This window comes from Erinaceus europaeus, chromosome 10 (assembly GCF_950295315.1).
Source record: "Erinaceus europaeus chromosome 10, mEriEur2.1, whole genome shotgun sequence".
In the NCBI taxonomy this organism is placed as follows: Eukaryota; Metazoa; Chordata; class Mammalia; order Eulipotyphla; family Erinaceidae; genus Erinaceus; species Erinaceus europaeus.
In genome coordinates this window covers 49651240-49665694 of record NC_080171.1, presented here as the reverse complement: position 1 = coordinate 49665694, position 14455 = coordinate 49651240, and the positions used below count along the sequence as shown (strand labels likewise).

The 14455-nt window shown below is 36.8% G+C and overlaps 1 protein-coding gene across 8 annotated transcripts in view; it reads left to right on the top strand.

Moving 5' to 3' along the window:
* Window positions 1-14455, top strand: part of FREM1 (FRAS1 related extracellular matrix 1) — a 185171-nt gene that overhangs the window by 16804 nt on the left and 153912 nt on the right. For all 8 annotated transcript variants that reach the window (XR_009552018.1, XM_060199587.1, XM_060199588.1 and 5 more), the window contains 2 exons: window positions 5953-6454; window positions 12717-12811. Coding sequence is in view for 7 of the 8 variants with exons in the window: in XM_060199587.1 (XP_060055570.1) it covers window positions 6221-6454; window positions 12717-12811 (329 nt within the window). In the remaining variant the exon portion in view is untranslated. The remainder of the gene's footprint in view (window positions 1-5952; window positions 6455-12716; window positions 12812-14455) is intronic.

The window sequence follows — 14455 nt, the reverse complement described above, 5'->3', positions numbered from 1 at the left end:
GTTAACTTACCGTGGTCATCACACTTTTGTATTAGAGACATTATAGTTACTACCATTTTATTATGAAAGAGAGAAGACCCTTTACTATCTAGGATACCTTACATGATTCACATTCCTGATTTCTTTTCATTGTTCTCTATACTTTGTGTTGTTTTATCCTTTCTTTGTTCACCTAAATCTCTTGTTTCCTCTCCTCTGCTGCCTTTTTCAAATGAAAAATTAGAATATCTCCTATACTTGCTGTTCTTCAGCATTAAGAAGATAAATTCAAGTGCAAATTTAGAGTGTATGTAAAAAACTCAAAGCAGTCTATTTTTATTGTGATGAATTGTTCCCATTTTAAAATTTGTGGTTAATAATAGTGTTTTACGAGATTATAAAATTATAGGGTATAGTTCCACCCCAGACCCACCACTAAAATTCTGTGGTCTCAACCTCCCAGCCACCATAGTTCTCACAAAGTCTTAGACACAGTTTATTTACTTCTAGTTTTCTTTTGCAAGTCCATGTGTTTCAGTTCTCTAGATTACACATACCATAGTTGTCTTTCATTTCTTTGCTTATTTTGCGAAGTATAATCACTCCCAGTTCCATTCATTTTATCCCCCAAGGATACAATATCTATGTTGATTGCAGAGTAGTATTTCATGAAGTATATATCCCATAACTTCTTTTCCGGTCATTTTTCAATGGACATTTAGGCTTCTTCCACTCTCTGGCTATTGTGAATAGTGCAGCTACAAACACAAGGGTACATATGTCCCTTTGAATTAGTGTTTTCATGTCCCTTGGATAAGAGTGGTGATGCTGGGTCATAAGGTATTTTTGTTTCTTATTTATTTAAAGATTCTCCATACAGTTCTCCAAAAGGGGCTGTGCCAGTTTTTGTACCTAACTTTGTTGTCTTCAGATAGCTTTAGTTAACTGTAGAGTGAGTTTTATTTTACTCTGATTTAGAAAAAAATTGTTCACACACATTTTCTGCTAAAGCCATTACTTTGAATTCTTTCTAGAATGCTAGAATGTGTTTCCTTTACTACTGTATACTGTCTTTAAGATTGTGAGGAAGGAAAGTAGAAAAGCATAATGTAAATTAAAAAAAACACATGGTATATTTAGAATTTACTGAACCTTGCTCTGTTGCTGTAAATGTGAAATCTGCCCTATATTTCCCCCAAGACAGTCTATTATTTTGCTATATTTTGTAATTTTATGCAGTTACAGTGATTAACCCAGAATCTTATGTGTATCCTCAACCCATTTTATTTTATTTTATTTTATTTTGTTATGAGTAAGAAAAAGAGGCACACAGAGTGAGAGACAAACTAGAGACTGCAAAGCACTGCTTCACCATCCCTAGAGCTCTCTTTGTTGCTTTTGTATATAGTACAGGGGATCAAGCCCAGGATCTCACTCACAGCAGGCAGACTTTGATGTTGGTACACTTCCTGTTCTTATAAATTTCATGTTACATTTGCATAGGACTTTATAATTAAGAAAATATTTTCACATGCGTTATTTCATTTGGTGTGGTGGATGGCCCATTTTAATAAGAAAATTGTTATTCATAAGAATAAAGTTAGAAGTCACAACATCAAAAGTCCCTTCCTACATTGGGGTGCCAAAGGCAGCCACAGAAATAGACTTCCATCTCTGTCTTTTTTTTTTTTCTTCTTCTTCTTTTTTTTTTTGTCTGTTCTTGGTAGATTAGCATTAGAATCTAGGTCTTTGATTTTATCACCTAGTTAAGAATAAGATACAACTGGAGATTGAGTTATTATCACATATGATAGTAGGTAAGGTGTTTAAATATTTGACTGGTTACAGACTGAGGGGTGACTCACACAGTATGTTTTGTCAAGTGTGTGGCTCAGGTTTAAGCCTTGGTAATAACCATGGGTTAAACTGTAAAGAAACATAGAAGTTTCTATACCCCGCCATACAAATTTTGGAAGAATGGCCTGGTATTATGAGTTTATAAATATTCTGAAGAACCAGAGACCACAGATTTCCTTTTAGCTCACAACTTTGCCGGCTTGTGGTGTGGTTCTTTTTCTCCTATGCAAGGCAGCATCCTCAATATGAAGACAACACAGAGAGGGGTAAAATAATAACATCCATGAATTTAAAAAAAGGATAGAGTTTAGCGTTCTTGGAGTAGATGACAGTGACCAATATAAATAAGCAAATGTATTAGATAGTTATAAGGTTAAAAACACAGTAGAAAGGAATTTTTGGGGTGAGACTGTGTCATACTTTTAATGTGGGTAATTAGGTGTGGTCATCCTGAAAATGTGGTATTTATTGGAAAACTTGAAAATGGTGAGGTGAAAATGTTTCTGGGAGAAGAATATTTGTGTAAGATGTTGCAAGAAGGCTGGTCTTGACTGACTTGAGGAAAGGCAAGAATGTTCATGTGCCTAGAGCAGAGAGAACAAAAAGAAGACAAATAGGAGATGAGATGACAGAGGTAAGAGGCATACTAGTAATCATAGGTCATTATGGAATCATCATGAAGTTTTCAGAGTTTACTCTTCAATGAGATGTCACTGAGGCTTTGTGCAGAGTAGTGACTTGATAGAAATAACACTTATTAGTATTCTTTAGTAAATTTAAATTAACATTTGATGTACTGCAATACTGAGAAATACCTAGAGGGGAGCCAACAATAGAAACATGAAGATAAAAATGATAATCTTTGAGTCATTATGTAGAAAGGGTAGTGGCTAGCACTACAGTGGTAACTATGAAGGTAATACGATACAGAAGTTGCTTGCTAGATATGTTTTGAGAGTGTCTTTTTTGTCTTTATTGTTGTCTTTATTGTTGTATAAACCAATTACTATAAATTTGGGTGGTGCAAAACAATAAAAATCATTCTCTCTCAGTTTTCACAGCCTGCCTGGGTTTGTCTACTTCCAGTTGTTAGCTGACTGCAATCAGGGTGCTAATTAGGCTCTTATTCACATCTGGAGACTTGATTTAGGAAGCAAAGTCTACCAAACTTTATTTCCTTGTGACATTAAAACTGATAGAACTTTGCTTCTTTAAGTTGAGCAGGAGACCTTCTAGCTCTAGTCTACTATGGGGGTCTTCTATGATATGTCATGACATTATAGAATGATAGCCCATCACCTTTTGCCTTAGAAGTGTCATAAATTCTGCTATCACTCAAGGAGTCTAGAAGGATGAAATTATTGAAGGGCACCCTACAGTGTGCTCACCACTATAAACAAATGGATTTTGTTGTTTTTATTTGTATGTAAAATGTGAGACAAAGACTAAAATAAGTGAAATATTGGGATTACCACTAGTTGAGATAGGGAAGGTTCAGGGATGGAACATCAAGAGCCCAGTTTCAATAACTATATAAAATAGATGCTCATGGGAGTCGGGCTGTAGCGCAGCGGGTTAAGCGCAGGTGGCGCAAAGCACAAGGACCGGCATAAGGATCCCGGTTCGAACCCCGGCTCCCCACCTGCAGGGGAGTCGCTTCACAAGCGGTGAAGCAGGTCTGCAGGTGTCTATCTTTCTCTCCCCTCTCTGTCTTCCCCTCCTCTCTCCATTTCTCTCTGTCCTATCTAACAACGACAACAACAATAATAACTACAACAATAAAACAACAAGGGCAACACAAGGGAATAAATAAATATAAAAAAAAATTTAAAAAAATAGATGCTCATTACATACCTACATGCAGATGTCAAATAGACATTTGCACATATGAATCTAGAACTAAGTGGGAAAGTTGGAGCTATAAATTTGGAAATCATTAGCAAATTAAGTAGTATTTAAAACCAAGGAATGAAGTCACAAGGCAATGAGGTAGACAAAACTTGGTCCAAGGACTGGAAAGTTCCCCCTCCTTAAAAAATCAGGGAGTCTAAGAAGATGCAGTGAGGCCAAAGCAAGAGAAGAGTAATGCACAGAAGGATACTACTGCCTTTGTAGTCTTTGTGTGTTGATTTAATTCCTCAAAATGTTACAAAACAAAACTTTCCTTCTTATCTTTCAATTTCGGGAAACACATAGCTGCACTTGTGTTGCACTTTCTTCTGAATGTGTTGCTTTCTGCTGTTGTTCTGGGTGGCCATTAGAAGGCACATGTGAACAGAATAAGGTTAGATTTTGCTGTGAAATTCAACAACTAGATTTGCTTTCTTGCCCAGTCAAACCAACCCATTTCAGTCTGAGTGTGGACAGCATGGCCAGTGGGAGTGTGTGAATAACTTTATTTGAAAAAACAGGCGCATCTATAGAGTACACCCACCCTCAGGTGTCAGGTAACACGTTATACACTGCTTCAAAAGTGAAAAGGTTCCCGTAACAAGAGAAGTTGTTTCTTAATGGATTAGATGTGGATAACTGATATTTAAGTTTATAGCCTTATGACAAAACCTTTTTATTAATATTCATTTGTTAAGTATAGAAATCATTAATAGGATTAAAATGTTATGTCTTGGGACTGGGATATAGCTACCTGTTAGGGCTCATGTTTCACACAAGTGAGTCTGTGGACTCAGTCCCAGCACTATACAATACAAAACTCCCAAACATAAGTTTTTTCTATAGGTGTGATTAAATCATCATATCAATTGTATCTTGAATTTTAAGAATATATTATAGGGCAGGGAAGATAGCGTAATGATAATGCAAACAGATTCTGATGACTGAGGCTTTAAAGTCCCAGGTTCAACTCTCCACACCACACCACCATAAGCCAGAGTTCAGCAGTTCTCTGGTTAAAAAAAAAAAAAAAAAGTAATTGTCATGGTATATAATATAAATATGGGTGTGCCTATACCATGTCACTAGCTGTGTATATTGGAACTGTATTACTTAATTCTTATTCCTTCTTAACAAAAATAACCTGAACTTTTCAACTAGAAAAACTCTTTTCTTTTTTCCTAACTTTTTTTTTTTATTATTGGGGAATTAATGTTTTACATTCAACAGTAAGTACAATAGTTTGTACATGCATAACATTCCCCAGTTTCCCATATAACAATACAACCCCCACTAACTTTTTTTTTTTTAGCCCAGTTTTTCTTTCATGGACCTGTATTCTCCCCACCCACCCACCCACCCCTGAGTCTTTTACTTTGGTGCAATATGCCAAATATGATCTCACTCTCAGGCAGAAATTGAAAAACAAGATCAGAAAAGAAAACACAAGTAGAACCTGAAATGGAATTGGCATATTGAAAAACTCTTTTTTTAAAAAACTTTTTTTTTAATTAATTTTATTTTTGAGAGAGATGCAGAGAGAGAGACACATACACACACAGAAAGAGAAACACCAGAGCACTGCTCAGCTCTGGTTTATGATAGTGCGGGGCATTGAACCTGGGACTTAGGAGCCTCAGGCATGAGGTCTGTTTGCATAACCATTATGCTGTCTCCCCCACCCAAAAAACTTTTTTTATATTCAGTTTTGACTCAGTTATTTCTTAGGTGTCTACATTGCCCAGTAAAGGTAAAATTGCACCAATGTGACACAATTATGGTTTAATTCTTAACTGGGTACAATTGGTTTAGAAATAAACATATCTTCCCATAGTGGCAGAAAGATAATTCTATCAGCTTTCTTAAAGTAGATTTTTAGTCTTCATTTAACAAATCAGGAAACAGAGAGAATTAAACAATTTTCTCTGAGTGCACAGGAATTCTGTTGCTTTTGAGCTGTGTGGTCGACCTGCTACTGATGGACCACACAACTGATCTCCGGATTGGGGGCCTTCTCAGTATGGAAGCAGGAGTCACAAACAGGGTAATGAACTGGCTGCATTGCCTCTCTGATGGGCTTGCAGGTTAAGTTAGCTTATTTGTTTTTAATTATCTGAAATTATAGGCTGGTTGAAAGATTCCTTTGTTGGTAGGGATCTTTTGAATAGTCACACAAACCTTTTGGTCTCTCTCTCACTCCTCTCCAACCTCTTCTCCTATTTGCAGGATTAGAAAAACCCTTGGGAAGCACATTAATCTTGCTGGCGTTGTCAGGAGTGATCAGTGAGTTTTATTAAAGCCCCGGGATTGCCTGAAAGGCCTCCTTGTCTGAGTCTGAAATGAAAGGGGCATGTTAAGATCTTGGGGCACATTGTCAGGACCCCTTGCCCTGCCCCTTGGACTTTGAGCTGATATCCTAAGAGGAAGCACAGGAACTCTCTTTTCCTGGAGCTATCTCATCTCTGGACAAAAAGGAGCTGACTGGCCCGTCAGAATGCTCTCTTTGAGTTGGACTGGGCTGGAAGTCCTGCTGCTGCTGCTTCTCCCAAGTTGGACTAGCCCTTCCTTCATCAGCATTAACCATGGGCTCAGGGTGATGAAGGGCAGCTCTGCTTTCCTGTCTGGAGATCATCTGAAGTTTGCCATTCCCAAAGAGAAAGACACTTGCAAAGTGGAAGTTGTGATGAATGAGCCTATAACACAGAGGGTTGGGAAGCTCACTCCACAGGTAGGTCATATCTAAGATTTTTCTATTCAATGGTATGTATGAGATTGTGAAAGAGGGACAGAAAAAGAATGAGTGATGTTGAAGGCCTCCTTTCAGACTACCCAAAGTAAATTGTTAAGATGTTGACATTTGAAATGGAGTTGCAACCAGCAGACATAATATTGTACCGTTTTCCCATCTGAGGTAAAGCCCATTTAAAATTTTGTTGTTGTTGAGGTATAATTGGCATATAACATCTTAGTTTTGGGTGTACAACATGACAATTCAATATGGGGAAATATTTTTTTGAATGTTCTTAGTGAGCTGTGCATTAAAATCTTAACCCCCAGCAGGATTTGCTCCTATGTATGCTAACAGTTGTGAAGGAAGGCACATTAAACTAATGTGGGTGTATTTTTACTAATAACATACCAAATAATGAAATCATTTCAATTATAAGCTCTCATTGGTGACAAAGAGAATCCTCATAAATTTGATCAGTTGCTTATTCTATAGAGGAAAAGGTGAATGTCAGAGAATCACATCCCTTTTATTTAGATTCTCCACCAGGGGAGACGTCAAAACATTGTGAAGATATTTTATTTGAAAATATTCACCATTCTTCACCTACAAAATGTTTCCTTTACACAGAACTCAGAGACCTTGTCATTAAAAGGGTGTCTATGCTCAGTTCTTTTACAGGGTTAATGTTTGCTCTAGTTCATTGGATTTAATTAAGTCTATATTACAAGATGTTGTTTTTACTTAAGATAGATGTTTATCTCTATATACAACAAAAATACTTCAATTTCTATTACTTGGACCAGTTACAGTTTAACTTCCTTCTCAGTGCAAATGATTTTCACTTAACTTAACTATGGATACTCATCTTGCTTCTGGAAGAACACACCATTCCATTTATTGAACTGTGAATATTAATTTCTTTCTCCGTTTGAATGAAAAAAAAAATTTATGAAGTCATTCAGAACTGGCCCTAGATGTAGAGCTAGACTAAAATGACTTGGATGTTAGTTCAGATTAGCACATCTGGAATTCCATTTGTGACATTTATATAGTTATAGTCTTAATTCTAAAATACATCAGAACTTTATGAAAGAGCTTCTTACATTAGGAGAATTTCTGTTGTGACACTATCCACATATCCCCTTCTACTTTCCTATGAGATTTTCTTTTGTCAGAGAATTTTGGGAAAATGTTAGTATACACGAGATCCTGAGTCTTAAAATAGTATATTCCTAAGTATTGGGTAACTGAAACCAACCTCTTCCCACTGTTTCCAACTATAACTTACATTCTGAAAGAGTGTTTGATAAACATCTATCAGTCAAAGAAAAGACTTATCCGAGGTAGCATATATTTGGAATCCAGATTCAGTAAATGGATCAATAGGTAATATAAACCCACACACTTATGTGGAATAGTATAAAAGCAGACGATTGGAATTTTAGGGAGCAACAAGATAGTATACAAATTTTAGAAGACTGGGGTTTCTGATAATGTAGTGATAGATATATGTGGATGACTTATAAAGACTAATCATTTCATCATTTAGTATTCCTTCTTTAGAATATATTTTATGCTTAGTGGGCAGAGTGCAGGACTTGCATGCATAAGGCAACAGGTTTGATTCCCAAAGTTCAATTCCTGCATATGTTGGAGCAAAAAATCTAGCTTCTCATTCTCACTCTCCCAATAAATTAAATCTTTAAAAATGTTGTACCTGGGAGTCTGCGGTAGCGCAGCAGCGGGTTAAGTGCACGTGGCGCGAAGCGCAAGGACCAGCTTAATGATCCTGGTTCAAGCCCCTGGCTCCCCACCTGTAGGGAAGTCACGTCACAGGCGGTGAGGCAGGCCTGCAGGTGTCTATCTTTCTCTCCTCCTCTCTGTCTTCCCTTCCTCTCTCCATTTCTCTCTATCCTAGCCAACAACGATGACATCAGTAACAACAATAATAACTACAACAATAAAAAAAAAACAAGGGCAACAAAAGGGAATAAATAAAAAAAAGTTCCACCTACAGTCTTGTAACTCATTATTAATCACAGCTTAGAGATGCTCAACACTTATTTAAAAGTGGGGTTGAACATTTTGTAGATGAACAAGGAAAGAATAATAACACACATAAATACAGTTAGCAACACATGGTTCAGCTGCGCTATTCACTTCTGCCTCCAAGACATATAGCCTACTGAGCAAAACTGAAGTCCAGCTCTTCATCAGATTCTTCCTCAGGAAACAATTTGGGAAAGTTGTACTGTTACTAAAGCCAGTTTCTGAGGAAAATATTTTCCTTATCCTAATAACCTGGGGTTTATATATCGTACTTTGAGAATAATGAAATTGTCTTGATTGCACATTTTTAGTGATGTTTTAATTGTTTTCACCATTGTACTTGCTTTGAGACCTTGAAGAGAAAGAGGGATCCAAGTGACTAAAATTGACTTGCTTACAAGGGCCAAAAGTTGTTATAGATTTCAAAGTCATTTACTTTTAAAGGACATGTTCTGCATGATAGATTTTTCCTGGACCATTATGGAAGAGGGTAAGACTTTGAATATCTCCATTGGGAACTCCACTAGAGTGTTGTGGCTCATTAGAAGAAAATGTTTAGTGTATAAATTTCCAGAGTCGAATATGACCTCTCAAATAAATTTATGTCCTCCAAGTGGATATGTGACTTAGAGTTACTAAAATTTATTCTGTGCAAAAGAAGTCCATTTAAATGTGGAGTTTGGGGGCCAGATGGTAACGCATTGGGTTAAGTGCACATAGTGTGAAGCACAAGGACTGGTGCAAAGATTCTGGTTTGAGCCCCCAGGCCCCCACCTGCAGTGGGTGGTCACTTCACAAGTGGTGAAGCAGGTCTGCAAGTATGTATCTTTCTCTCCCCCTCTGTCTTCCCCATCTCTCTTAATTTCTCTCTGTCCTTCCAACAACAGCAGCAGCAAAACCAACAATAACAACAATGAAAAAAGATGACCTCCAGGAGCACTGGATTCATAGTGCAGGCACCAAGCCCCAGCAATAACCCTGGATGCAAAAAAAAAATGTGGAGTTTGGTCAAATATTAGAATTTTATAACACAAAATCTATCTGGAGAACTTTGCTTCTCAAATTTCCAAGTGATCTTCTTATTTTTTTCTTATTATGATAAGTTCAACAAACAAGATTCTCAAGTAATATCTACTTTAAAGGAGCTTATACATGTTTTTAATCCAGGCTGGTTCAGTCCTTTCCAGATTTCTTATGGAGTTTTAAAAATTAAGCATAGTCAAGTTCACAAGTATGTTCACACACACACAGCACCAATGTTATTCGTTAAATGACTGTATTAACAACACCCTGCTGCGTAATGAACAGTTTCATGTGATTTGCACAGAAAATGTTTTGTTTCACATCTGTTCAATTAGTGTTTTCATTTCATTACTGAAGTTTGTCTTAGAACCAACAGGTTCATTTTCCTATTTGATATTTGGAAAGGAGCTTCTATTGGCGCACACCAGTAATACCTTCTGTTTAGATAACCCTGTTGATGTAGTCAATTAGATGAAGTTGATGGGGTTATGTTTTCCTCATGTTTTAGAGAAAGACTCCTTCATGCACAGCACTTAACTCACCTATCCCAAAGTAAGAAATTCCTTGGGTGGGCAACACTCCAGTTTAGTGCTGAGCTTGCTCATTTGTATAAGAAATACAGTGGTAAGAAAATATCTCTGGTTTGAACCAGTTTAATGTCATTAAAGTGAGTAATGAGTTAGGAATGTGTGACAATTTAATTATAAATTGTAATTGAAAAGCAGTTGAAGTGGAAAAAAACAAAGCTAGACAGTAATTAGAAAAGGATTTAGCTCTCCTTTGTTTTAGTTAGTGAATTTATGGACAATTATGGTTGTCGCCTTTTATAAAAGGAAAACATATTATGAAACGTAAAACAGATGTTTCTTTTAACAAAGCAGATTGTCTTTTTATTACCATGACTATTTGTCAATGATATGGGGAAGGTCTTCCATTTAAAAAAGGAACCAATGACGACTGTGGGAAAAGAATATCATTTGTGTGGCCCGGGAGGTGATGCAGTGGTTAAGGAACTAGACTCTCAAGCATGAGGTCCTGAGTTCAATCCCCAGCAGCACATGTACCTGAGTGATGTCTGGCTCTTTCTCTCTCTCCTCCTATCTTTTTCATTAATAAATAAAATAAATAAAATCTTTTAAAAAAGAATATCATTTGTATTAGTGAGAAAGTCACTGCAGAAAGGATTAAATTGTTTAGAAGTGTCTAAGGCTGTGGAAAAGTACAAGCTATAAACTATAATAATCTCAGTAATCACCATGTGTTACTATCTCAAGGATATTTCTAAGAACCCTACCAAATGAGATTGGGCAGAGTGGGGGTCATGTTTTGGGGGGAGGGGAAAGATTTTCCTTTTAAGTATGTGAGTTTTCAAAGTATAGCAGGATTTCCTTAGTTGTTCTGAAGAAGTAAAGTTAATTATGATTAATTTTTTCTTAATTGACTTGTATATTTTATATTTGGGTGGTTAATTATGATTTTATTTAAATAGAGAATACTGCCTTTATATTTCTACATGCATTAATAATTATTCTGCTATTACAGAAATAGTAAAAGCAGTTGTTTGTGAGAAAGAACTGTGGATCATATTTGGCATTGATCAACTACAAAAACATCCATAATAATTGCTCTATATTTGAATATAAAAACACTTTGAGGGGCCAAGTGGTGGCACACCTGGTTAGGAGCACACACTACAGTGTGCAAGGACCCAAGTTCAAGCCCCTGGTTCCCACCTGCAGGAGTGGTGAAGCAGGGCTGTGGGTATCTCTCTGTCTTGCTCCTTCTCTGTCTATCCCTCCCCTCTCAATTTCTCTCTGTCTCTAATAACTAGATAACTAACTAAATAAATAAAAACAAAAAGTAACCACTATTTGAAACAGAGAAAGATACAAGGAAAAGAAAGAATATGTACATAAAGATCCAGTCATTTTCATATGTGGGATAGTGCATGCCTTTTCATTCCTACACATGGTTAGATTTCCCTAATTCAAAATTGCTGTGAAGCCCTAGAAGGCCTGGGGAAGTAGCATTTTGATAACAGAACCATATTTTACCTCCTGGCCTCAGAGTCCTATACCACTAGGGAAAGATAGAAACAGGTTAGGGGTATGGATTTACCTGCCAACAACCATGTTCATTGGAGAAGTAATTACAGAAGCCAGACCTTCCACCTTTTATATCCCATAAAGAATTTTGGTGCATACTCCCAGAGGGATAAAGAATAGGTAACTTCCAATACAGGTGATGGGATACAGAACTCTGGTGATGGGAATTATAGTTGTACCCCTCTAATCCTACAATGTTGCTAATCATTATTAAATCACTAGTAAAAACATATTTTAAAAGGTATTATAGATCATTATTTTAGAGAAATCATCTGATGCCTTAATTTATTTTCTGATCTGCTTGGATTTTTCATGATTTAGATATTCTCAAAGCAAAACAAAATGGTATGTGATTGTGTGGCATGGGTAGAAGTGATAGTAGTTAAAAGATTTACATATACATCCTCACCCTCAACCCAGGGTTTTTACTTTGGTGCCCTACTCCAAACCATAGGCCCTTTGGAATATAACTGAAATATGCCTACTACAAAATGGAGCCCCCCCCCCCAACTCTTCATCTGCACTACTTCAGCCTTTAGGCTCGTGATTAGCCAACAACTTGTTTGGCTTTATATGTTAACTCTTTTTTCAGCCACCAGGTTCCAGATGCTAGCAGCATGCAGAACAGACTTCCCTGGACAGACAACCAATGTGTCCTGGAGCTCCCATTCCCCAGAAGCCCACCCCACTAGGGAAAGAGAGAAGCAGACTGGGAATATGGATCGACCTGTCAATGCCCATGTTCAGCGGGGAAGCAATTACAGAAGCCAGACCTTCCACCTTCTGCATCCCACAGTGACCTTGTGTCCATACTCCCAGTGGGCTAAAGAATAGGAAAGCTATCAAGGGAGGGGATGGGATATGGAGTTCTGGTGGTGGGAATTGTGTGGAGTTGAACCCCCTCTTATCCTATGGTTTTGTCAGTGTTTTCTTTTTATAAATAAATTTTAAAAAGATTTACATATTTGAGTGTGTACAGACTGTATCACATGGAGTTTTTCCAGACAGAATTCTATTGCTTTAAAATTAAATATTATGTCAATTTTCTCACAAATATTTATCACTTTCTTCCTGTGAACTAGGTTTTTGACTGTCATTTCCTTCCCAATGAAGTAAAATATATTCACAATGGTTGCCCACTTCTCAATGAAGACACAGTGAAACTTCGACTTTACAGGTAAGCAACACAGGAGTACTGGTAGCTAGTCTGTGGACTGCTTAAGCCTTTTTTCTGTGGATAAATGAGGGAAGTTACAAGATTCCATACAAAAAAGTAACTGATAGAGACTGGATACCCAAGGACATAAGAATTTTACACAATTTCCAATGATCTTTTTATCTTTTTTTGCCTCTAGGGTTATTGTTGAAGCCCAGTATCAGCTCTATGAATCTACTGCTCCCAGTGCTATTTTTTTTCTTTTAACTCCCTCCTGCCATTTTATTCGAGGACAAAAAGAGAAGGGAGTGGGAGAGAGAGAGAGAGAGAGAGAGAGAGAAAGACATCTGCAGACCTGCAGACCTGCAGACCTGCATACCTGCACACCTGCACACCTGCAGACCTGCTTTACCACTTATGAAGCGTCCCCACTGCAGATGGGAAGAGTGAATGAAATTATCTTCTTTTATTATCAGCTTCTTAGTTATATGAAGCATAATATGTTTAAACAGAGTGACCACCTTATCAACAATTCTACTCCTAGATATATACAGCAGAAAAAAGAGAAGTTAAAGAAAAAAACCTACTATGCTTACACAAGGATGTGTACAAATGTTCATTGAAGCATTATTCATACTTGCTGAAAAGTTGAAATGTGATGTTCAGAAAAGGCAAATTCATAAAGACAAAAATTAAACACTGTGGCAGACTGAGGATGGATAGCAACTGATAATTGATTTCTCTTTGGAATTATGAAAATGTCCTGGAGTTAGATAGCCTTGAAGGCTTCATAACCCTGTGAATATACTGAAATCACTGAGATGTAGGAAGAAGTTACAACCCAATTAAAGAATAAACTTAAAAGTTAAGTTCATGGTTTTAATATTGTTTAATTCATAAAAGCAAGAGAGAATTCAGTATAAATGGAGTAGACCCATACATAGTTTTCTTTATTTTGTTTTCTTTATTATTGAATAGAGACAAAGAGAAATTGAGAGGGGAGTGGGGATATATATATATATATATATATGTGTGTGTATATATATATATATATATAGAGAGAGAGAGAGAGAGAGAGAGAGATACCTGTAACTCTACTTCACCACTCATAAAGCAGCTTTCCCCCTGCAGGTGGGGACCAGGGGCCTAAACCCAGGTCAATGCACACTTTAGTGTATGTGCTTAACCAGGTACACCACTACCTGGCACCATATATAGTTTTCTTAAACTTGTTTTTATTGCTTTTATGAACATGTGCTAAAATTCTTCAGCATGAATTTCCCTTAAGAATTTTGTGGAAGACACTAGAACAATGATTGATTCACAATCATTCTTATAATTACCTAGTATAGATTAAGTTCTTTACATTGGGCATAGAAAACACAAAAAGGCAGATACAGGGACTGTTGTTTATTATAATCTGATAAAAAGATGGGTGGCTATTTCTGATACGGAACAAATTCCAAAAGGCAAGTATGAACAAAATGGTTCAGAAAACAATCATCACCCAAGGTTTTCTTGGGAAGTTGTATAACTAGCATGCATAGTTTCAAAGTTGAAGGCTTTAAATGTAAAAAAAAAACAAAAAACAAAGATTAACTCTAGAAATCTTGCCTATAAGGGCTGGAAAAGCTGATGAATTCTCTCTTCTCCCATCTCTTCTTT